The sequence below is a fragment of the Drosophila nasuta genome, chromosome 2L (genome assembly GCF_023558535.2).
Source record: "Drosophila nasuta strain 15112-1781.00 chromosome 2L, ASM2355853v1, whole genome shotgun sequence".
Classification (NCBI taxonomy): domain Eukaryota; kingdom Metazoa; phylum Arthropoda; class Insecta; order Diptera; family Drosophilidae; genus Drosophila; species Drosophila nasuta.
Window position 1 is genome coordinate 17,666,847 of NC_083455.1, and position 24,420 is coordinate 17,691,266.

The 24,420-nt window shown below is 37.6% G+C and overlaps 3 protein-coding genes across 5 annotated transcripts; 1 reads left to right on the top strand and 2 right to left on the bottom strand.

Annotated features, from left to right (window-relative positions):
• Nucleotides 1–1,041: 1,041 nt before the first annotated feature.
• Nucleotides 1,042–5,461, bottom strand: LOC132788721 (UPF0746 protein DDB_G0281095-like). Its single transcript, XM_060796273.1, has one exon. It carries the CDS (start codon nucleotides 5,459–5,461, stop codon nucleotides 4,493–4,495), a length of 969 nt encoding a protein of 322 aa, XP_060652256.1. The 3' UTR covers nucleotides 1,042–4,492.
• LOC132788748 (UPF0047 protein YjbQ-like) lies at nucleotides 1,042–20,108 on the bottom strand. Its single transcript, XM_060796306.1, has 5 exons — nucleotides 20,002–20,108; nucleotides 16,416–17,332; nucleotides 6,698–6,752; nucleotides 6,550–6,631; nucleotides 1,042–6,475 (listed from the first exon to the last, which is right to left on the bottom strand). Exons 2-5 carry the CDS (start codon nucleotides 16,648–16,650, stop codon nucleotides 6,254–6,256), a joined length of 594 nt encoding a protein of 197 aa, XP_060652289.1. The 5' UTR covers nucleotides 16,651–17,332; nucleotides 20,002–20,108; the 3' UTR covers nucleotides 1,042–6,253.
• On the top strand, nucleotides 17,830–24,414 carry LOC132788756 (transmembrane inner ear expressed protein). Of its 3 annotated transcripts, none has more exons than XR_009632653.1 (5): nucleotides 17,839–19,858; nucleotides 23,093–23,449; nucleotides 23,517–23,669; nucleotides 24,025–24,185; nucleotides 24,277–24,414. XR_009632653.1 is itself a non-coding variant. In XM_060796326.1 (4 exons), the coding sequence occupies exons 2-4, from the start codon at nucleotides 23,326–23,328 to the stop codon at nucleotides 24,363–24,365; spliced, it is 366 nt and encodes a 121-aa protein (XP_060652309.1). In that variant the 5' UTR covers nucleotides 17,830–19,858; nucleotides 23,093–23,325; the 3' UTR covers nucleotides 24,366–24,414. The 3 variants fall into 3 exon arrangements, 1 of the variants encoding a protein (XP_060652309.1); XR_009632654.1 differs by lacking the exon at nucleotides 17,839–19,858 and adding an exon at nucleotides 22,765–23,026; XM_060796326.1 differs by lacking the exon at nucleotides 24,025–24,185 and having other exon boundaries at nucleotides 17,830–19,858.
• The last annotated feature ends 6 nt before the right edge of the window (nucleotides 24,415–24,420 follow it).

Genomic DNA, 24,420 nt, shown 5'->3' on the forward strand with positions numbered 1-24,420 from the left:
CCCGTCGTTCTGAATTTCTTGATTTGAGACACATTGTGCATATACGAAATGCAATTAGGAGAAAACTAAAGTTATTAAATGAATGCCTAGAAATTGTGTTGCTTTCTTTTTGTTTACTTTTTTTGTTTCTTTTTTTTTTTGGTTTAGGTAAAATTAATTAATACATATATATTTACAAATTCGCGTTTATAGGCTGAAAATATGTGATATATTTAACTAGAAATTGTTGTTGCTGTTGTGGCTGTTGCTGCTGTAGTTACGTGTTGTGGGCATGGTTGTGGGCGTTGTGGAAGTTTTGTATCTTAAGGGGGCATTCCATAAAGCATACTTCCGTGACCAATTTGTGCGATTCTTTAGCTAGATTCATACATATACATGTTCATACATACATATATATTAGTTGAGGATTTGTATATATATAAATATATTTGATTTAGTGTATGAGAGTGTATGCGTGTGTGTGTGTGTTGTGTTGAAAGTGGAATTCAAAAAATGGGATTGCTTTAAGTAATAGTTGAATCTTGGTTTTGTGTAGGTGAGTGTGTGTGCGTGTGTGTCTGTGTTTTTTTGTTCAACAAAATTTGTGCTCTCGTTCCATAGTTGCAGTTAGGGTTCATATACATATATATATATATGAAGGTATATATATATACATATGTATAGTATAGTATATATATGACTATAAGTACGATTTTTGCATCAAATCAATATCAATCCGTTTTAAAAAATACGTTACATTCGATTTTTGCTGATACCCCAAAAAATCCTTCAGTTTTGGTATTTTATTTTGGTTTTTGTTTGTTTTCATTTTCAAAGAGTTTACGTTTAGTATAAAAAATCATTATATCGAAAGTATAAAAATCGTATTTAGCCTTTCATTTATTTACTTTTTTGGTTTACCTTTATTTTTTTTATTTTCATTATGTATTTATTAAATCTTTTTTCTTTTTGGTTTGTGTTTTTGTTTTTTTTTTGTTTTCCTTTAGCAAAAGCGGGTGTATCTTCATCATCAAGCAGGTATTCGAATGTTACTTGGCAGGATTATTATTTTTTTTTTTGTTTTTTCTTTTTAATATATATTCAAATAGTTTTATAAAAGCTTTGTGTTTTGTCAGTTGTTTTTCTTGTTGTGGATGTTGAGTGTCGTCGAGTGTTTTTGTGGTTTTTCTGGCCTGTTTCAGTTTTTGCATATATGTATGTATTTTATTTTTATAAATTTTTTTAGGTTTTGTTTTTGCTTTTATTTGAAAAGTAGTTGCGTTTTTTTTTTGGTTGTAGTTTTAATGTGTGAATGTGTATGAGTGTTTTTAATTATTGTAATATTATATGTACTTGTTTTTATTTATGCTTATAGAACTCACATTAGGCGACATTGACTTAGCTGGCTAGTTAATTAATTAATTTATTAATTTGTCTCAATACAAGTACGTATCTACAATGGAATTTATCAATGATAATGATATCAAAATTATTACTGTTCATATTTATAATGTATTTTGTAATTAAATTATTTAAAGCTTTTTCGTGTGTAAATGTGTGTGTGTGTGTGTGTGTGTGTGTGAATCATGGTGATGGGGTGTGTCAATTTGTTATTCAACAATTTGTTGTTAGAGACCAAATGATAATGAATCTAATATTGCAATAGTGGAAATTAACTTCGTTAACAATTGTTAGTTTTGGTCGAAAAACCGAAAAACATATCGTGTACATTAAAAATATATTTACAATTGAATATTTCGCTACTTATGCACATAAATTTACTATTCAATTTGATAATAATTATTATATATATATATGTCTATATATATATAGTTTTTAACTACACTTTCCTACAAAATGCTCGCTAAATTATTTGCTTACACTTTCAGATTTATCAATGTCGTTAATACAATTGAATTGCCATGAATATTGCTAGATAAAGCCCCTCCTCAATATCCTGCACAATTTGAAACTTTAATTAAAAAAAAAAAGAAAACGAAACACTTTCGATTAATTACAGAACAATCGTTCAATACAAATCAAAAGATCTGTTTTAATACCCGATCCGGAACAGGAGAGGGGAGGGGCCAGCGATGTGCATCGGCTTGCCGAGACTACACTTATTGTATAACAAGTTTTTCATTTCTCCATTTCCCTTAACATACTTTAACTAGCATTTTTGTTCATATTAATTATGCTCTAAATTTGCGTTGCGCTACATTTTTTTTCAATTTTATGTTTTTTTTTTTTTGGTATTAGTTTAAATATCTATGGCTAAGTTATGCAATTTTTTATTATTCTCATATTCATTTTTTGTTTTTTGTGGTTTTAATTTATTCAAATCATCATCACATATCAAAAAGTTTACAAAAATTTTACCATTAGCTACATTTTTTCATTGCATGTAATTTGTATTTTGTATGAATTAGTTTATTTATTATTGTAGTTATTATTATTAGTTATATTATATTTCGTGCGCATCAGAATAAAACATACAACAATAGATATTATTTAATTGCTAACTTCTAGCCACAATTAACAATTGTTTGTTTCAACAAGTTATGCCATTCATTCATTCGTTCAACAGTCAACATGTTGTTAATAATATTGCACATTAATTTATATGAAATTTAACTGAACGTCTTCCCCTCCCAATCGATTATTATGCTCGATTAACATGTTGTTTCATTTAATGCTTAGCTTAGAGTATGTTGTTTTTTTTATTTTTATTTGATGTTTTATTTCATTTCGTTTTGTATTTATATTTTTTATTTACCATTAGTGTACGAGTGGGCATGTAAAAGGCATTTGTTTGGTTTCTTTTGAGTGTGTTTTTATTTATCATATTATGTTTATCATTTGCTCGTATCATTTATTAATTATTAAAGTTGGTTTTTGTGTGTTGTTTTTTTTGGAAGAACTGAGCTGAAAAACCTGAAATTACTTTCACTATTTGCTAGCTTTCCAATAATGTTTGTGATAGCATAGTTTTGATATGCCCAATTAAAATGTAAGGCTGTATTTCGTATTTCATTTAACTCAATAAAACTCATCAATTAAATCAATTTAGTTTTTATTGTGTTTCAAATCGGTTCAACTGAAGCGCGTGTCGATTTCATCATTAAGCTTAGTGATATTATGTTTATGTATTTATATGTTATATATTTTTGTTTATGTTAATTCATGGAATATAGTTTACTTGCATTACGAACAAAATTGACAAGTTCTACATGTTTTACAAGTTTAATATAAAACTAATATTGCTTCTGGGGTGTAACTTCACAAAGTAACTAATTTAAACAAAGGGACAACTGAAAATTTAATTCTAACAATTCCATATTTTGTATAACAAAGAAAATAATATTGTTATGCTATATAGTGTGTTAATTGATGTAACAATTGCCATGTGTGTGTGTTGGTTTCAATGGAAATCAAAATGAATTCTTCTATGATATTTTTGGAGGATTATCTTACAGACGATACGGACACAAGAAATGATACATAAAAAAATTGACATTATCAAATTGGATTTGGCGTCTACGCTTCTTCGGTTCAGTTAACAAATTAGTATTATTAATTATGCGTTTTGGTTTTTTGCAATTATTTGTTTTAACAACTTACTATACAAGCTCTCACTGTCTCATGTCTTTTTTTAATTCGCAAACTTTGCTCTGCTGCTGGCTACAATTTGGTTTTTGCTTTTGGTTTGCGCTTTTTCGTTAACAATATTTAGCATTTCATATTATTGGTATTTTAGTTTATTGAAACAATTACAATTTAATTATTATTATTATTATTACATATCGTTTAAATTTTTGCATTTCATTATTTATACAACACTTTCGAAATGATTTGCGATTTTAGTCTATCAAATTGTTTATTGTATTTTCCATTCATTCTATTTCTACCCTGTGCCCTCTGAAAATGGGGGAACAAAGCTACAAAAAAAAATGTATGATCTGTCTGTCTGTCCGTCCGTCTGTTTAAACACGTTCATCTCAGCAAATATAAGAAGTAGAGCTTTCAAACTTGGCAGTTATTATTCATGCAAGGCATAAAATCAAACTAGCCAACAGAATTGATTATAGAATTCTTTGAAGAATGGTAAATATTGTCTGCTGACTTTGTTACTTTTGTGTAGTTTCTGTAAATTGAGTTCTGAAACGGAAATATATTTGCACGAACCGCAACGAGTGTTTTTAATAAACGAAGGACTCACGGATACAGTTAATTGGAGTACTGTATTCACCTTTTCCTTTTTTTATAACATCATCTGTCTGTATCTTTTAATCATTCGTTAAGAAAGTGCACTCGTTGCGCATCTCGCAAGTGTTCTGGATGATTCGTGTACGTTTGTGTGTGATTGTAAGTAATTATATTAAACGACTGTCTTCGAAATGGAATCTCTTGTTGATATCGCAAATGAAATAGCACACAGCACTCTACTCTCTCTTTCTTTCTCTCGGTGAGACTGTCAGATGATGTGAGTCTTTGCCTTGGCTGGCTGTCAGTTTTATTTGTCGGCTGTCAGACAGCATGTCCATTCTTCTCTGGGTTGCCAGCATGTTTGGCGGCGGCACGCTGTGCCGCGCCCATTCGCCTGGCACGCCATCGATCGATGGGCGTGTAACAGCATATGAAAAAAGGGCGGCACACGTGGCATGCTACTGCCGCTGCCACCTGAACCCGAACTGCCCGAGCTGCCATTGTGACTGAGCTGCGCCAACGAATCGACCGTCAGTTCGGTCTGCACACCGCTGGTGGTCATGCGCACCTCCGCTTGATACGGCGGCGGTGATGGAGATGCCATCAGCGGTGGTGGAGCTGCCTTGCAAATGACACTTGGTGGCTCCAGTTCGTGGAGCTCAAAGCAATCGGATCGTGTGCTCGTTGGCGTTGTGGTCGAGGGGCGAAACTCGTGGGAGCAACTCTCGACCATGGCAGTGCGATAGGTAGCGGCAAAGTAGTTTGTCTCCAGGTAATGGCAGGATTCAAATAAATAATCATCGAACTGCAGACGTGCAACAGCCGCATCGCTGCCCTCGCCGTTGCCCACCATAAAGTTGCCCTTGTGCGACTGAGTCGACGGAGAGCCCGGTATGGGCAGCATGGATGAGGACATGGGCATCAGCTCCAAGGAGCTGGCTGCAGCGGCTTTGGTTGTGCGTTGTTGCCGCTGCTGCTGCTGCTGCGGCTGCTTTTGTTGCTGCTGCTGTTGTCGCTGTTGCTGCTCTCTTTGCTTCATATCAACAATTTCTATTTCTTCTATATCACTAAAACTATTTAACTGTTTCAACAAATAATGCACATCATTTCGTTTCGTTTGATCAGCGGCGTCGTGTTGCTGTTCTTTTTGTCTTTGTTGCATTTCCATTGCCGCCGTCTTGGTTTTTATTGTGTCTAGTGCTTGCAATGTTAATGGAGTGCTAACGGCGGCAATGCCACGACTTGTGCTACGTGGGAGGTTGTCGATTTGTCGCATATCACTTGGCTGCTGCTGCTGTTGTTGTTGCTGCGGCTGCTGCAACTCTGGATAGGCCAACGCTAAGCGTTGCTGCAGCGTTGCGCTACTAAACGCTGCTGAGGCTCGATGTGGTTCCAGATTTACAGAGTCGATAATGCGATTGAATTTAGCTAATGCACTTGATGCTGCTGATGAGCTGGTTGTAGTTGTTGTTGCTGTTGTTGTTACTGCTGCTGTAGTGATCTTATGTCTTAGTTGTTGTTGTTTGGTTTGAGGCACTGTTGTGACGGTTTGTATATTATCACCACCAACACGACGACGCCCACTGCCCTGAGCATCGACGACATCTGCGACATCAAGACTGCTGCTGACAAACTGAACTGAAATCTGTTCGTTATTGTCATCGTAATCATCGTAATCATAGTCGCAGACATCCTCATCAACATCATCAATATCAACGCCATCCTGCAGCGTCTCCGTCACATTCAAATTCAAATTCAAATGGAGACGCTGTCGCAACAGCAGACGCGCCGTTTTGCTATCAACGGCAACGCCAGTGGTGTTGTTGGTGGCAACGGCTCCTGATTGTGCACCACTCGATGTGGATGTTGTTGGTGTCGGCGGTGCTGGTGCCGTTGCGGATGCTGTTGCGCCAATTAAGCCACGTCCAGCGGCAATGACGGCCGCTGCTCGCTGCTGTGCGGTTGCCCTAGCTAAATTCTTTTGTAAAATCAACTTCCTCGACGAAATGATGTCATTATTGTCGCTCCCCCGCGATTACCGGCTGTCGCGGGTGGAGCGAGGCCGCCCCTAACTGGACGTGCTCGCGATGGGCGAGACGGGTGACAGCGGACTGCGTACGGCGGCTTGTTCCCGTGGACACCCGGTTAACGTGATCACCAGCTTGCGGCTGCCGGCCTGATCGCGATGCTCGCACAGCCAAACGCCCTGCCAGGTGCCCAGCGAGAGTTTGCCATCGGTAATGGGGATTGTCAGTGAGCTGCCCAAGAAGCAGGCCTTCACGTGTGCGGGCTAAACAGGTGTGAAAAGAAATCCGAGTTATCAAACTGACTAAAAGATTGAAAAAGTCAATATTTAGTAGTTACCATATCGTCGGGTCCTTCGCACGAATGCCTGTAGGGCAAACCTTCGGGAACTATTTTATTCAACATCATTTCCATGTCGTCTCTGTAAATAACAACATACAACTTAATACAGTTGATCCTGTGTATCATATTTACTTATCTGTCTTACCTGACGTCTGGATCCCAGCTCTCGTTTAACGCTAAACTCGCCGAGGTGTGAAGAACTGTGAATGAGAAGAAAATCGCATCGAGACGACGTCAATTAATTACGTTTTTCTTAATCTCGCTCACCTCCCAGTTATTAGACCATCACTGAATTTTGTTTCAAAACTAATGCATTTTCAATTGAGTTGTAACGCTAATTAGACAAACATTTAACACGAATGTTAATTAAAATTGTGCGCTTGGCGAGAGCAGTTGTCTGTGCAAAACAATTGGTTTCAATTTCACGCCGAGAAAGCTATTTCCAATCGAATATCTCGTGCTATGTGTGCAATTAAAATTGTTTCGTTTTTATTTCATTTGACATGACAAGATGCGGCAAATAAATCTCAAGAGCTGCTTAACAAAATGCTGGCAAATTGTTGCTAATTACTTTATCTTAAGCTGAATATGTTAACTTTCATTTGATTTCTATTTAAGCGGCTCACTTGCTTGGGATGAAGCTAATAATTAAACAAATTTGGAGTAAAGATAATTTATATTGCTTAGGGTTAGCTAATTTGAATATGATTTTGTATGCTCCAATAACAGCTTTATATGGTAATTAAATGAGAGATTTATCTTAAAAGATTTCGCATTAAAGAAGCAACAACCCAAAAGCAACTTTACAACTTATTATTGAGCTCATTAATTGCCAACAAAAGTAGTTTTTCTATAAAGCTAATTTCTGATTTATTGCCAACTTGTATTTACGACTTTAACAACAACTTTTATTTATTTGTTAAGCCCACTTGTCGATAATATAATTACAATGCTGCCACCTCGAACGCAGAACGAAATCGCAGTGCCAACTTATTAATAATGTGCTGCCCACTTGTCGCCATGGTTTCACTCCGCACACTCACGCAATATGATAAACTTCATTAAAATTCCAGACTTGTTACTTGACACTTAATGGGTGTCAACTGTGTGTCCTTTGTTGTTGCAGCGAATGCTACTAGAATATATGAAAGTGAACTGTAAATTGTTTCAAGCTCCACTTTCCACTTAAGTGAATTTATACAAAAATTCTTTGACCTTTTTCTATTTAGTTATTGTTGTTGTTTGTATTGTTGTGTATTTGAAACATGACCAATTCATGTCTTGTTTGACTTTGAGGCATTTCGACAAAAATTCCATTGCCTACATTTATGGGCAGGAGGAAGGGTCGCCAAGGGACAATGCGGAGGTGCTGCTGCTAATTTGGCGTGTTGCCAGAAACAATAACAAAATATAAATAACACACACACACACACACATGTGTGGAAAAGGCCAACAAGCATGGCAATTGAATAGTAGTACTTAAAATCATTTAGTGTTAATAATAAATAGAGCCATATAGAGCCATATTGTAGTCATAGTCGAGCAGAGTCAACACTTAAATTTGCACACTAATTGCATATTCATGAATAAAATAGAAGACACTGAGCGTAGAACCATAGAGAGAGAGAGAGAGAGAGAGAGTGTGAGAGGCAGGAGAGAGGAACGCAGCGCAAATTAGTTTATTATCAAATCCCAGAGATGTCATTTGGAGTCTCTAAACGCCAGCCAAGTGTGTGTTTGTGTGTGTGTGTGTGTGTGTTTATCAATGTGTTTATGTAGCAAGTTTTTCGATGGGGGGCTTTCTAAATAATTTCAAAAAACGATTATGTCATGTTCGGACATGTGTAAATGGCAGCAGGAATTTAAATGCTACACACTCAGCCACAAGTAAACAAACACAGACAAACAAATAAACAACAAACAGAAGGACAAACGAAACAAACATAGGCAAAGAAGGAAAAGGGCATCAAGAGGCGGGGCGAGGGGGATAGGGGAGGAATAGGGTCTGGGTCGAGCCTAGCGGCCATCTCATCAAATGGACAGCCGGACAATGCAAATGAAAATGAACTGGAAAATGACAATCAACGAGGGGTTAGGGGGAAAAGGAAGCGACCCCCATAACAAAATTTGCAAATTGATTGCCAGCCAACACACACACACATACACACAGGGCATAGATCGTTCAGGTACACATAGATAAAAGTATATATGTTTAACAATGTGAGTTTACTTATGCACCATAATTGTGTCAGTTATAAATATGTTAATGCGCTAACATAATTGTGCGGCGTTAGCAAATGCAGGGGAATCTCCTTTCCTTTCTCTCTCTCTCTCTCTCTCTCTCTCTGCCTCTCTCGCTCGCTTTCTCTCTTGACTGACATTATTTTTGTGCTGCATAACAAACGATGTGGCCAGCAAAAGGAAACAAAGCTAGCGGCTTTAATATGATTTAGCCGTGGGCACAGCTACTGGACTGCTTAGTTGCGGGGGGCCAAAGGGATGCGGAGGGAGGTCGACTGGCAACATGACGTTTGCAGCAATGTATGTGTGTGTGTGTGTGTGTTGGCTTGTTTGCCAATGGGCAGATGTGCTAAAGGGCTCAAAGAAAGCATATGCATGCTCGTATCAGTGGCAAAAACGCTTAAAGCGCTAACGTTTTAATACACTGCGAAAAATAACTTGTGATCGAAGATAGAAATTTTGATATGGCATCTAAATCTAGCTTTATAAAGCGAATACTCAAAGATTAGCAAAAGCTAAGCTTTCGTTTATTAGGTCATCGTTATAAATGTATTATAATAAACAACAAATTAAAAATTCACTGTTATTATTTTCTAAAAAAAAAGAAAATTATTGAACAAAATTAATTATCTCCAAAACTATATTTAAAATGTGAATATTTCTAATGAATAAAGTTTCAGTTTAATAACAAAATGTTTCAAATATTTCTAGATTCTTGGAAAGTTTCAGGATTAAACCATTTCTTTTTTGACAATTTAAAGGTACAAAAATCCAAATATTTATTTCAATGTACATCAACTTTAAAATCACAATTGGATTATAGAGCAAAGTTATTAAAAAATATAATTTTTATTGCAAGAGATAAATATTCATGTTCACATAATAAATATGTACATTGTATTCAGTGTTATGTATTCAATAAATATTAAACATATTGTAGCACTTTGCTGCAGATAAGTGCTTTATTTCAAAGGTTACACCCTTGTTACAATTAATTTGCCAAATTTAATTTCATCTTATTCCCATATATTAAATTGATAAATAAAATTTGTAAACAACTGTGAGATTATACTTTATAATAGCAAATATTAAGTTATGCTATTATTCTCACAGTGTATTACGCATACGTCGAGAGTCGTTGGTGGCAGGTGGCCAACAGGAAGTGTAGCAGGGTTTTATGTATGCACACAAACACACACACACACACACACACATACCAACGTATGCGTGAGTCGGAGTTGGATGAGTGAATTTTGAGTGGCTGCTGCTGTCGCTGTTGCTGCTGCTGTCGCTGTTGCTGCTGCTGTTGGTGGCCACCGCCGCTTCGTCACATTTAGCGGGACGCTTAGGCACTACAAAAGTTGCTAATGTTTTTAAAGAGGCCTTTTTTATTATACAAAGTCAAACATTCTTACAGCACATACACATCACACAACAAGCAACAAGAAAAGCAGTAGCAGTAGAAGATTACGAGAAGGAGAATAACAAGAACAGACATACGCAGAGAACAAGCAAAGAGAGTCAAGAAGAAGAAGAGGGAGAGGGAGGCAAGAGAGAGGAACAAGCGTCTGCGGCTGCTGCAAATGTTTAACAATGGAAACTGCGGCTCGCTTATGTTTCATTCATGCACATACACGCATACATAAGTAGCTAGCAAGTTACATGTGTGTGAGTGTGTGCATATTATATGATATAACGCAGCACGAAAACGCTTAAATTCATCAACCTTATTACAACAGCAGCAGCGAACATTCGTCGCGTTGGTTAAGTTTTTGTGGTCAAGAGTCGACCAACAAACAAAAAATGTGTAGCATACTTGTAGGCAGAGGAGAACGCCAGGTGCGAGTGCACCTGCTAACCACTCATTAAACCAAGGCAAGCCAAGTAACACACACACACACACTTACAACGAAACACACACGTGTGTAACTAGTTCAAGTTTTCATGGCAAACAACCGTAAATGTTTGTTGTCGCTGTTGTTATTTTATACTCATTCCGCTTTCTCTCTTTCTCTGTGTGTGTGTGTGTGTGTTCGCTGCTTTGCTGCCATTTTGCATAAATAATATTGATTTATTGGGTAGCGCAGCATTTGCGGCTCATAAGCGAACAATATTTAATGCTAAAGCAACGGGGCAAAACGATATCGCACACACACACACACATACACGAAGCGGCGCCAAGCAAATGGCAGCGGCAGCCAAAGCGACAACAGAAGGCAACCGAAGAGGCCAAAGGAGCAACACACACACACACACAACAGCAACAGCAACAGCACACAGACAAGAGCAGAGCAAAGCAAGCGAAGCAAGTTCCACTTCGAAGCCTGGCATTGGAGACTATGGAAACCAAAAGTATGACACACACATGGCTCATTTTTATGCCATCGTTTTTGGCTCCCTTCGATTCGCTTCTGTTCCATGTCCTTGATGCTGATGGTTCTGATGGTTGTGGTCGTCGTCGCGTTGTTCTTGTTCTTGTTGTTTTTGGTGTTTTTGCGGGGCATATGAAGTTATTCATAGAGTTTGCAAGAAACAAAATATATACATATATTTTCAAGTATTTGAAATTTCTATACAAATATGCTGTACAAATAAGCAAAGTTATTTTTGGCTGTGCTCCGAGATTTTTGTCTTGCAAGACATTTTCCTCAATAGATTTTGATTAAACTATAAATAAATATTTCAATGCATTTAAAATGTAGTTGACTTTAAATCTTTACTAAGTGAATATAAATCATGGTTTTCTAGATATGGAAAATTGTATTGTTTTCTATCACAATTAATTATTATGTAGGTTGTCAATAAAATTTGAGAAAAAAAATTATGAACTAATATATAGTTTTCAAAGAAAATTACTTTTAAGGTTTCGTAGGATATAAATTAGAATTTTTTGTAGAAATTTATTGTACACAGATTGTCGAGATAGTTTTTTGGCTAGAAGTTAACCAACGTCTTTCTCATTATTGAAATACAATTATTTCTTATCGAAGTTTGTGATGCAGCCAGAACATCACATACACAAAAATTATTTCTTTTGATGTTAAATTCAAAACTGAAAAATATACCACTCAGGATTTTTTTTTCTTGATGAATTTCTATTCATTATCTAGAGGACGGACTTTTTTCCACATTTATATTGACTTTCTAGAATACTTTTTCTACAATTTTTTACTATCTCGATGACTTTTTTTTCCATATTTCTATTCACTCTTCAGAACAGTAACTCATATGCGAATTCAAAGTACAGCAAATTAAGTCTACCTAATATCCTTGCCATAATATTAAACTACATTTAAGTAGGTCCTTCATAACGGTATTTAAAATTCGATGCGGCCAATCAAAACAAAACAAAACGAAAGAAAAAAGTAAGCGGGCAGAAGCAAAACGATTTACTTTTCTGTTTTCATTTCTTCTATTGTTTTTTCTCTACGTTTTGCTGTCACGAAACGAATGAAAAGGACACACACACACACACACACATACATATGCCCACCATTATCCCTATATGCAGAAGAAAAATGTTAAAGCGTCGCAATGTTACTTCAGTGGAGTCGAGTTGAGCTGCCTTTTGCCCCGCCCCCAAGAAAAGAACTCCACCCACATGGCTGCTTTCGGTTTCCGTTGATTTATTTGGTGTTTGGCTCCTTATTCTCTCCTTCGACTACACACAGGACATTGGGGAGTGCTTCCTCTTTCTCCCACTCTTTCTTCTAAGCGTTGCTTTTTTCTCTTTCTTTTGGTTGAAAAATATGCTCGGGTTATAAATTGAAGTTGAGCCATTTATATGATCTTGCGATTATGCAGCAAATTGCTGGCGAGTACGAAGAGCTGCTGTCCCCCTTAAGGCACAAGCGACAACAACGACGACGACGACGACACAAATTTGTAGCAAGGACTCAACTCGAGAACAATACGGAGAATCGACTCACTAAATTGTCAAGCAATTGAGAAATGTTTGTGCAATTTTCATTAACTGAGGCAAATTCTAAATCATTGTGATGAGCCAATCAACTTAGATAGTGCTAAGAACCCCCCAAAAAATGCTTTAGTTATAGACCTATTTATGCCAACGGTATTGCTGATATTGATCAAGTATACGACATGATGTCTGGCAAAAAGGAAGCCCATAGCAAAGTCTAACTACCAAAAAAAGTACCATTAGTTATTTGCTACTTATTATTATTACGTTTCCTCTGTTTTATGTGAAATTCTTTGAATTGCTTTTCATTTAACTAGTTACCGTTACCCCATTTTCCGATTCTGTTTCTGTTTCGGTTTCTACGTCTGCTCCTCCTCCTTCTTCTTCTGCTGCTTGTGTTGCTTGCAATTCCCCATAGAAACAATGACAGGGTATTGAGGTCAATAGTAAAAGACAACAACATATGGCAAGGTTGCTTTGAAATAATTTTTTGAAATTAACTTTGTTGCTGCTTTCTGTTCTTTCTGCTACTTTTTTTTGTGTTCTGCTGTTGTGTGAAAAGGCTAAAGGGTAAAGGATGAATGAGACAGAGACGGAGAGTGGAAGGGGAAGAGGGAGAAAGGGCCTCAAGGGGTTTTTGGAGGGACTGACTGCCTGCCATTTGATTTGTGATGGCGCTGCACATTTTGCAGGGTTGTGACACATCAGGAGGAAGAGGAGGAGGAGGAGGAGGAGGAGGAGGAGAAGATAGCGAACATACACATGCAGAGCTATACTATATATATTAAGTAAAGTGAGTCTAATTAGGAAGTCCTTTTAAGAAAATCAATAAACATGTCTTGACCTCAATTAGATTCCGCTTACTACAGTTCACAATACACACGTACTCAAAACGGATCCCCAGACAACAAGAACAGCACACACACACACACATACACACATAGCACAGAGATTCATTTTTTGGGTTGCAGAAGAGGAGGGAGGCAAGAAGAGAAGACAGGCAGGCAGGCAAACACACGTGCTTTTCATTTGGCCCAGAGAGCAGCAAAGAAAAAACAGAAAAATAGAAAGAGTACGAAATAATATAGACTCTCGACTGGGGGCTAAGACGATTTGTGTGCCAGCAACGCTGAAGGAACTTGAACGAGGCAGGCAACGCAGCCAAGGCAGGAAGAAGTTTGCCTCGAGCATTCACACGCCATACGCGCCACAGACCCATGATATAAAGACATGAGAACGAGAGACGACTTCGTCGACTACGACGACGACGACGTCGACGATTGCTTTTCACTTTGAAGCTCCTACTAGGCGAGGAGGAGAGAGAGAGAGAAGTGGGGGGAGGGGGACTTCTGCCTCCTGCCGTTATCCGCCGCTGACTGCTCGACTGGCGTTTTATGATACGATTTTATTTATTTGCTCATGTCTGAATGCTCCTGAGCCCCGGCAACAGAGAACGCGTCCTGCCATTGTAATGCAAACTGTCAACAAGACCGCAAATGCTTGAGGCAAATGTTGTTGCTGTTGTGCCTCTTCTTCGCCTTCTTCTTCTTCTTCTTTTTCTTGTTGCTATTGTTGTTGGTGTTGCTGTTGCTGCTGCTGCTGCTGCATTTGGAGGCTGTCAGAAGTCGTTGAGCCAAGGATTTGAACGGGAATTAGTGCAGCGCGTTGAGCTAGTTGCAATTGCAATCCTATAGACCAAGCAGTTGATATACAAAGTGTGTCTGTCTATCTGTGTGTGTGTGTGTGTCGATTGTGACTACACTGCAAGAAAAAGCCACTTTCAAAGCAAATGTCTGTCAAGTGTTGTCTGCTAACATCGAGACTAGTTACAAAATTGTTTAGTGAGCGTCGCCTTGAAGTCAAGCAGATGGTTTTGCTTTATCTTAATTGACCTAGATTACCAATGCTTATAATCTATAATTCTATTCCATTTCGATTTTATTGCCGCAGTCAAAACAACTCAACTGTTGAGTGACTTGTAATCTTAAATTATAGATTTGTAGTCTAATAATTAGATGGCGAGGTTTATATATTATCAAATTTTTCAAGCAAACTAAGCAACTGCTTTATTAATACTTTGTCGACGACATCTATACATTTTCTTTTTATTTAAAAATTTTCAGTTCAACATAAAACAACAGTTAACATAAAAACATTACGCGTCAATAAATTTTACTATATTCCACAATCTTTCAATTTCTTGTCTCATCAGTAAATTATTTAGTAAATTAGCTTCTTCTCTAAGTCAAAAATTATTTTCTAATCTGCAAAACAGTATCAAGAAGTCGAGCTGACTCAGTTCCCATACAATTCTTGCTATTGATTTGTTGCCGTGCATTATTTATTAAGCTTTTTCGTTTGTCCATTTCAAGTAGCTTAATTCTTTAAAATAAATACTGACCTGCTCTGAATTGAGCTTTCACAACAATTACCAGCGAAAAAATCAACTTGATATTGAATTGCGTATACAATATTGATATTTCAATTTGAACAAATTTTAATTTAAATTGATTGTGAGCAACATGAATGCATTTGTGATTGGGAGAAATGTGATCAAATGCCAATGTACAAAATGCACTGAATGCCAACAATTTTTGGGCCACATTTAATCGATGTCAACGTAGTTTTGCTTTTTTACTTTTCTTATTTTTTCGTTGGGGCAAAATCAACAAAGCGAATGACCAACAGGAAGTTGAAAGGCAAAAATGCAAAGGGATGTGCCATCCTAGCTCAAATTGATCAAATAAATTTCATCAGTCTGCATGTGCAACTTAACCCAGTTGTAGTTTCTAATAATAAAAAAAAGAAGAAAATTGGGGAGAGCTGCAGACACACATCCAACTTTGATCTAAATATAAAAATCAAATACATTTTATTTTGCTTTTCTCGATTTATAATTGAACTTTACGCTGAGTTCAAAGGGGCATAAAAGATTACCAAAGTTTACTTTTTTGGGAATTAATTTCATTTTTGTAGAAGGATGGAAATCTTTTCTAAAGAAATAAATTGTAACAACAAATTGTATCATAGAAATTCTGTTTGGAAGCCAAACTTTCTAATGATATAGTACATAAAGTCATGACTACTATTTTACTTTACTTTGTTGAGTATGATTTTTAAGACTTAAAAGATATGTAGATGATGTAAAGAATAATTATAGAACACAATATTGGATTTCCTTCAAGATCAAAATATTCAGAAAAGACGATCATGAAAATGACAATATTCAGAAAATAATAATTGATATTATTCACTATCAATTTAAACTTTTTTGTAACAAAACAAAAAATTCAATTTTAGAATTTAAAAAATTGAGAATGGATCTCTTTTTAGAGAAAAAAATTATTAAAAGACGACAGTAGTCAACAGATTTATGAAGAAATTTATATCCCTGAGTAAACAACAACTTTTTTGATACTAAGATTAGCTAAAAGTAAATCGATTATCAAAAGATGAGTGTAGTCAACATATTGTTGATACAATTTATATTCCTCAGTCAACAATAATTTATGTTATTACTAAGATTAACTAAGACTTTTGCTTGTAACTATGATGATAAGCAATTAATGATACAATTTAGACATACAATATATATCTTAAATTTGCTAAATGTTGATATAGTCCAAAACCCCTTTAAGAACACACAAATATCCTCTTCATAAGAAGCACTTCTTTTATATTATAAGTGGAGGCTTGTACTCACTTTGCATATGACATAATCCCACAGAGAATTGCGTCAGTTCGGGCATCTGTCGAAGGATCTCCTCGGTGACCAAATGAACGCCGCGATGCTGCGGCCTTAGATTGATTTTGCGCTGAAACCAGGCGGAGCCAAACTGCAAGCCGGCCGCATTGCCATCGGCAGCGCCGCCAGCGCCAGTGACGCCGCCTCCAGCGCCGCTGCGTCCGCCACGATGATGATTCGCTGCTGATGCCATGGTGCTATTGGAGGAGCTGCTGCGTATGTTGCTGTTGCGGCTAACGCTTTGCTTAATGTTGGTGGCTTGACCACCGCCAGCACCGCCCCCGCCACCGCCCGCACCACCGCCACCAGCGACGCCGGCGCAGCCAGCTCCACCGCTGCCGCTGGTCGCTTTCGTGTTGCCGGCGTTTGGATTACTGCTGCTACTGCGACGTCGCTGGCCGCTCCTTCCTCCGCTGCGTGTTGTTGTTGTTGTTGTAGTGGTTACTGCTGCTCCTGTTGGTGGCGGACTATGTGCCGATGTCTGGCGTTTAACCTTGGAGCTTTGGCTTTGGACTGTTGCTGGGGTCGAGGAGGAGGAGTTGGATACGACGGCGGAAGCGGCGGCGGCAGCAGCAGCGGCTGATGTCGTTGGTTTTGCGGACGACGTTGTGACGACTCTTTTTTTTGGCGACTCACGAGCACACAGAGAGGTGTCTCTCTCTTTCTCTTTCACTCTCTCTTTGACACACGCACGCACTTACACTCACTAGCACATACGCACGAACACCTCACACGCAATTGGGATGAGGCTTTATTATTATTATTATTTTTACTTTTGAGCACTTTTCTTGTGTTGCACTTTAACTTTGCTGCTTGCTTTGCTTTTGCGCTTTCAATTTATTTTGCTTTTTTATATTATTCGCACTAAGCAGAAACTGTAAAGAAACAATAAAAAGGAAACAAATTATTAATAATCTTAATATTAATATTATTCATTTATATGTTGGTATCAACGAATTATTTCACATCGACAAATTTTAATTATATCTGACTACCGTTGCAGTTGCTGATGATATCACGGTTGGATGCTAACTAAAAATAATGATTGCAAATGTAGCTGAAGCAGCAGCAATAAAGTTAGACCAAATATAGTTAGTACATGTGTACATAAATAAATCAAACACTCGAACTAGGCGTCTGTCTCACTGTCGTGTTCACAGTCTCAAAGTCGCCCACAATCAACAAGTTTTAATTACTGCAAAACGATAATAATAACAACAGCGACAACAAGAACATCGATAACCTCAACCCATCATCGACTGCTTATGGTTATGGTCACTCTCAGCTGCTGCTGCTTCTGTTGCTGGAGGTGACCTTGTCAATCGATTGGCACAACAACAATTATTATGGCAAATAATACGTTTTGTTTTAACTGTGACAAATGTCATGGCTAATTAAGTGTTATTATTTCTGGTCAATTTTATGGTCACAATTCAGCATATCGAAACAAAGCTGACTTTCTTGAATGCAGATCTGGTCACTCTCTAAGCTTAAAGGAGTTCACACACACACAGGTGCAGGTCACAAAAAGCTGCCATAGACAATTGCACTATAGAGAGGAAAAAAGAGAAAAGCGGAGCAAAAGTCAAAAGTAGAGTAAATTTGTTGCGGCACAATGGGGCACGTGTCGCAAGCAGCAGCAAGTGGAGCTGAAAGGAGGCGACAACAGTGTGCGGTTAGCTGGCTTTAGCTTCTCTTCTTGTGTCAAAAGGGGAGCAACACTAAAGGTGGCAATGACATACACACTAATATATACATTCATACATACACGCATACATATGCAAGCAATGCTCAAGCAAGAAGGAAAGAGAAGAAGAAACAGGTAGGCACAAGTTGAGTGCACTCACAAATACATATGCAGACGAAGAAGCAATCGAAATGCATTTGAATTGAGCAGCGAACAGCATGCGCTGATTGCTGCCTATGTGTGAGTGTATGTGTGGATGAGATGTACAGTGGATCAAAGCTTATTTAATCAAATTTAAAGTATTATGCTCGCCAAACTATGAGAGCTATTAAAATAATTTAAATGAAAGCTTTTAATGCATTGTTTAAACTTAAAATATCACACTTCATTTATTTTTGAACATTTTTTAAATATGCTGGTATCCACTGTAAGTGCAAAAAAGGTAGTCAAATAAAAAGGGCACAACCAAAAAAAAAAATATATATATATGTATGTACATACATTTACATATACATATGTATACATGTGCATGCATATACATATATAAAAAGGGCAGAGCACTTGCCACACAAAACGATTTACACGACACTAAAGCTAAAAACAGGCGCACGCCACTATAAAAAAGAAAGGAAAGAGGAGCGAGCTGAGGTGAGAGAACGACGTCATGACTGAGAACAGCAGCTACAACAAAAACAACGACACAAATAAGAAGAGGAGGCGCGTTAAGGCAGCGCCAGGTACTTTTTTACGGGGCTACTGTTCAAATTTGCATATGCTTTAAATATTTAATGTAATTCAAAAAAGAGAGGAGACAAGTATCACAACCCAAGGCAGCTTCACTTTCAGCTCCAACAAGAACACCAACAACAACGCACAATGTGCCAATTGGACAAACGGCGGCGCGCAGCTGTATAATTCAATTGTTTTTTTTTTTATAAACGGACTGCTGGTCAGAAAAACGCAAGCAAGGCGATATATACAACACAAATACAAATTCTCAGCCAAATGAAAAAAAAAACGTTCGCGCATTTGGCGAAAAAATCAATTTTCCGTGTGATTGCCAAATGCAATTGCTGCCTGCCCTGTGTGACTAACAACACACCAAGCCGCCACATAGAATGGGGCGCAACAACACACACACACACACACATGACAAAGAAAAGAAAAATAATATAGCAGAAAACTTCTTATTGGGTGGCCCTGGGACAGACACGAGTTTACGCCAGCCCTGGCTTACAGCTGGCTTTCGACTTACGCAGCGTTTTGTGGCCTTTTTTTAACGTAAGTTTCACTGTTAATTATTGACATAACAAATGCGGCGCCTAGAACAAGAACACGAGCTGATGACGGCAACAACACCAGAGGCTCCAATCAGGACTCACACACACGTTCGCACGCGGAGAAAAGTCGGAGAATGAGCGAGAGAAAGGCACACGCGAAATTGCTCACATTAACTTGTCGAAGTAAATGGGCAGTCAAAAAGCAAATAAAGAATATGAAACTAGCTTTTAATTTCAAAAAAAAAAATTCTCGTCCTTTTTTGTTTTGTGTGCAATATTCCATTCTCTACGTGGTAGCCAAATGAAATGAATGAAACTGGTTGCCGCACTCTTTCCTCCTCTTGTAGCTGTCGGTCGGCACAGTAGGCTACGCATACACGCACGATAAAAATCGCACACACTCCCACGCAAAAACGAAGCACAGCACAAATCACGTAAGCATCAAATTTAAATGCACTTAATTACATTTAATTCGTGTTTGCTTTGTTTTAATTTTTATGGGGCGCCCAAGCAGAGCACACAGCGCAAGGCACAGAGGCAAAAGCCAAAGTGCCGCTGTAACACAAACCGTACGTACGTGGTGCGCGTCCGTCTGACAGTCCAATTGGATGCGCTCGCTCTCTCACTGCTCTACTGCTGCTTCTTCTTTCTGTCTTTTTAGTTATGCGTGTGCGCTAAGTTTTCGCTCGTGTCAATAGTTTTTTCGCACGAGCAGCGATAGCTATCGATATGGGCACAAAAGCTATCGACTTACTTGAAAATAATACAAAATTTAAATTTTAAACGAAAGCCTAATGCAAATATGTGAGAATGGCAAAAAATAAACTTCGATCGATTGCCACTCCACTTGTAATTATCGATAGAAGATGTCTCGCTGTGCAATAGTTAGGGATGTGTTTGTGTGTGTGAAAAGTTAAAGGCGGTCAAAACAAAACGTTAAAATGCAGTTCAAAAATAAAGATTAAAGCAGTGCTTACTTTGCTGTTTTTGGTTTTTTTCTTTTTGTATAATTAGTTAATTCAACGGCGTGGGTGGACGAGTTGTATGCTGATAAAAGTGCTGTTGTTGCTGACGGTTGCTGTGATTTATTATGCTCGTATTAATACCGATAACGATATCGAGATCTGTGTGCATTTTGTTAGTTATCAAATTTGCTGCAGCAACAACAACAGCAGCAAATAACTTGGCTACATTTGTGCGTAGTGTGCGTTGTTGTTGTTGGTGTTAGTAGGTCGTATAATGACTCGGCGGCGGCTAAATATAGTTGTTGTTGTTGTTTTTGGTCACACTCGTTACTCGTTTTCTCTTTGCTTGCTACTGTTTTTTTTTTTATGTGGCCAATTCACAAAATGTACATTTTTTACACCTTTCACACACACCCACGCATTTTACACTCACACACACACACGCACACACACTGAAGGCGCGCGCGCGTTGCCTACGTTTCGTCCTTTTTTTGCTTCTCTTTTTCCCACACACCTATTGCAATTGTCGTGGTTGTGTGTTGTTGTTACTGTAGGTTCTATGTATTTTTTGAAATTTTTGCATATGTGTGCATGTACATATGTGTATGTGTTGTAGGTTCGAATTTCAAAAGGCTTTATTTACACACAATTTAATAAATATGCAGAGTCTTCTTTGATTGGCCACTGTATTTGCTTGAAACTTGCTTTCTTTTCCATTCGTTACTTTTTCTTTTTTTGCACTCCTTGTGTGTGGCCTCTGAGATTGCCTCGATAGCTTTTTTTTCGTTTTTCAATAAAACTCCATGGCCCTATTATGTACTCAACACACACACATGTCAGCTTACACACACACACAGGCACATTCACGCACGCACACACACACACATATAGGCAGGCAGGCACCCAGAACACACACGCCCGTTACGAATACGTACAACGTTAGGACGACAACGACGGCGGTTGCGGATTGCGTTACTGCTTGCCTTTATTTCTTAAACTTTTTGATTTTTTTTTGGTTTCAACTTTCTTTGCTTCTCTGATTTCTGCTTGTGTTTTTCTGTTACTTTTTTTCTATTCGATTTCTTTTTTTGCCCTGCGACGAGCCCCAAGCGTGTGTGCCGAACGAGAGCCTCAACTGAAACTGAAATTGAGCAGCAAGCAGCAGCAAAGCAGAGCACAGAGCCAAGGATAAGAATGTATTTTTGTTGAATGAGTGGGTGAATGAAAGCTCGTTAGTGTGTGTGTGTGTGCGTGTGCATTGCAACTCGTTCGTTTTTTACCGTTAACATTTGCTCTCTGCACAGGCGCAAAGTTGGGCGAGTCTACACCTGCGAGTCTATTGTGAATTCAAAACAGCATGGCGTTGCCACCCGCTGCGTATACGTAATGACCACGAAAACGTAAGAGCGCCGCGACCTTAAGCACCGCGTTACGTGTTTGCGATTATCTATTAGCGCGGTTGGCGGCCCTTGTGCCAATTTATTTTTAGGTCATTGGGACATTGCACAGTGGGCACTGTGACGAACAAATTAAAAAAAAAAAATCATTGAATATTGTTTAGATTTTTGTTTATTTATTTGAATTCAAACCTAATGAATTAGTTGTCATTTTTATAATTACTTACTAATCTTTCAATATTGCATTGTTTAAAAGTAATTTTACATATAAATTTCAATTATCTGGAAAGTTCTAATATCAATTCGCTTATATTCATATTTATATGAAAGATATATTAAAATTAAAGTATTTCACATGTTGCATAAATTAAAATTATAAACAAATACCCATATTGTATTCCAGATTTGACCCAATTAAATGCCATAAATACTTGTATGCAAATTGCTATACATTTTCTGTTGTTGTGTCTTTGAGAATTAATAATTGCAATCACATAATGTTCAACGCCCGCCGATTTTCAAATGCCACAGTCATTAGGCAGCCCACCCCAAAGATCACAACTATATGGAGGCCCAACAATTCCGACCAGCACAGTTTCGAGCAAAAAGTCAACAAATTAAATGTCCAACAAATGAATGGGTGTTTCACACTGGATACTCCTTTCTTTCCTTTCAGCCTTTTAGCCAGAGCTTTAGGTGTGCCCAGCATGGGGCCACATAACTAACCATATGCATGTTGTTGTCTCTTGTTCGGGTGGTAACGGTACTTTTGCCTTCCCCAATATGTAGTTCGCCTCCTCGATAGTTATGGCCAGCTATGCAAAGCTAAAAATTACTTTGCCGTGCTGTGCTGTGGCATGCGGATAACGCTGTCTGTATACAGCACCAGGAGACAGGACCCTGGTCAGGAGCCACACCCAGTTCTGGAAGGCGTCTATTGTCATTTTCGCTTTCACACAACGAAGCTAAACAAAATATCTAGCATTACATCGAAGCATTCTAAGGTAGTTCTACACAAAATGGGGAATTCTAAATATTTAATGAAACTTGACTAAGTTGAATTATTACTGAAAATACTGAAAACTTAAGAAATTAAAATTAAAACTAATTTTTAAAGTAACTTTAAAACTTAGTAATTTCGAACTTAATAAATTCAAATATAGAAGAATCCAAAACTAGATAATTTCTATATTATATAACAAAATTTATCGAGGATCCCACACAAATTTAAAAATAAAATGTAATTATTTTTGGGTAGAGTATTTACCAAACCTTATATATAATCCTGCTATGCTTTTTATTTCAGATGTTTCAGACTTTCACTCATACAGGGTGCGTTCAGAAGTTTCAGGACGACAGGACCTTACTCATTTGTATATGCTTTTAGCAGTCAGTTTAGCCAAATCATATTGAGTGTGGCAAACGTTTCGTGGCCAAATGAACAACAGTCTGAATTGGACAGGCAAAGCAGTCAGACGACGTCGTCTCCAAGGGCGCTGGGTGAATTTTGTTTAATCGGCGACTCATATTGAAAGTAAAATGGACGACAATGGGATTCCTTATGCCATGGATCCCAAGGAAGCGTGGCTGGAAAAGATAACATTCGGTGGATTTCGTCGCTGGCATATTATAGCCGCAGTGCTGGGCATACTGATGAGTATTAGTGAGTGCTAGAGAATATAGTTTATATAGTTAAAATATGTATTTAACTAATTACTGAATTCTTGCAGTGATTATGGTCTGTTGCTGCATAAGATTTCGTATACCACGCACCAAACAGGAAATCGAAGCGGATTATCAACGCAAACAGATCACCAAAAAGTTTCGCGAGAAACTGCAACAGATTAAAAATTCCGAAATGGATGACATGGATCTGCAAAAAGGTAACTACTACAATATATATTCTGCATGTCTGTCCACGTTGATAAAAATGAAAAATTTGTGTATTACTCGTTCGCGCGCCCAACTGCCAACTGCCCCAGTTTGTTGTCCTGTCACCCAAATGAGAGCCAAGCCCATTTTTTTTTATTTTTTGTTCTGTTTTAGTTTGGTTTTGTTGTATCTGCTCGACGCACACAAATAAACTCACGCATGTGTTTTATATAAAACGACAAAATGATAAACGATTCCCAACTAGAGAGTCCTGCAATGCACGCTACAATATATAATCCAGACTTTTCGAGCATTTATAGCATGTATATAATAACACTCACTACTACTGTCGCTCTTCTATCACAGCACTTGCTTATATCAAATTGGAACAATATGATGATCCCTAAGTGCTCTGTAAATTTCCATATGCAACCATCACCACAATCAAAAACAAGCACAACGGAATTCTATATCTTTAAACGTACAAAATTACTTCTAAACTAAACTACACAATTGACACTGCCAATGTAAGTAGCTCTCTAACAAAACTAGATACTTCCAATGCTTACAATCTTTATATATTAATAACTATTTCCATCTGTTTGACATCTCTTGCAGTTTGCGTGCGCATACAAAGCGATTACCTGAATTTGCAGGCAAGCAGAGAGAGCATGAACGAGAAGCAGAATGTTAAATTTAAGATCTAATAAACTACTTAAAAAATAATAATTATAATAATAAAAGTCGGCAAACAATGTATAA

What these genes read in the sequence shown, in the direction of transcription:
- LOC132788721 (XM_060796273.1), bottom strand. Translation starts at nt 5,461, where the DNA reads ATGCGACAAATCGACAACCTCCCACGTAGCACAAGTCGTGGCATTGCC.
- LOC132788748 (XM_060796306.1), bottom strand. Translation starts at nt 16,650, where the DNA reads ATGGCATCAGCAGCGAATCATCATCGTGGCGGACGCAGCGGCGCTGGA. An exon ending in AGCTGGGATCCAGACGTCAG is followed by an intron (nt 6,632 to 6,697) that starts GTAAGACAGATA and finishes TGTTATTTACAG; the next exon opens with AGACGACATGGAAATGATGT. An exon ending in GCGAAGGACCCGACGATATG is followed by an intron (nt 6,476 to 6,549) that starts GTAACTACTAAA and finishes ACACCTGTTTAG; the next exon opens with CCCGCACACGTGAAGGCCTG.
- LOC132788756 (XM_060796326.1), top strand. Translation starts at nt 23,326, where the DNA reads ATGGACGACAATGGGATTCCTTATGCCATGGATCCCAAGGAAGCGTGG. An exon ending in GGGCATACTGATGAGTATTA is followed by an intron (nt 23,450 to 23,516) that starts GTGAGTGCTAGA and finishes GAATTCTTGCAG; the next exon opens with TGATTATGGTCTGTTGCTGC. An exon ending in TGACATGGATCTGCAAAAAG is followed by an intron (nt 23,670 to 24,276) that starts GTAACTACTACA and finishes CATCTCTTGCAG; the next exon opens with TTTGCGTGCGCATACAAAGC.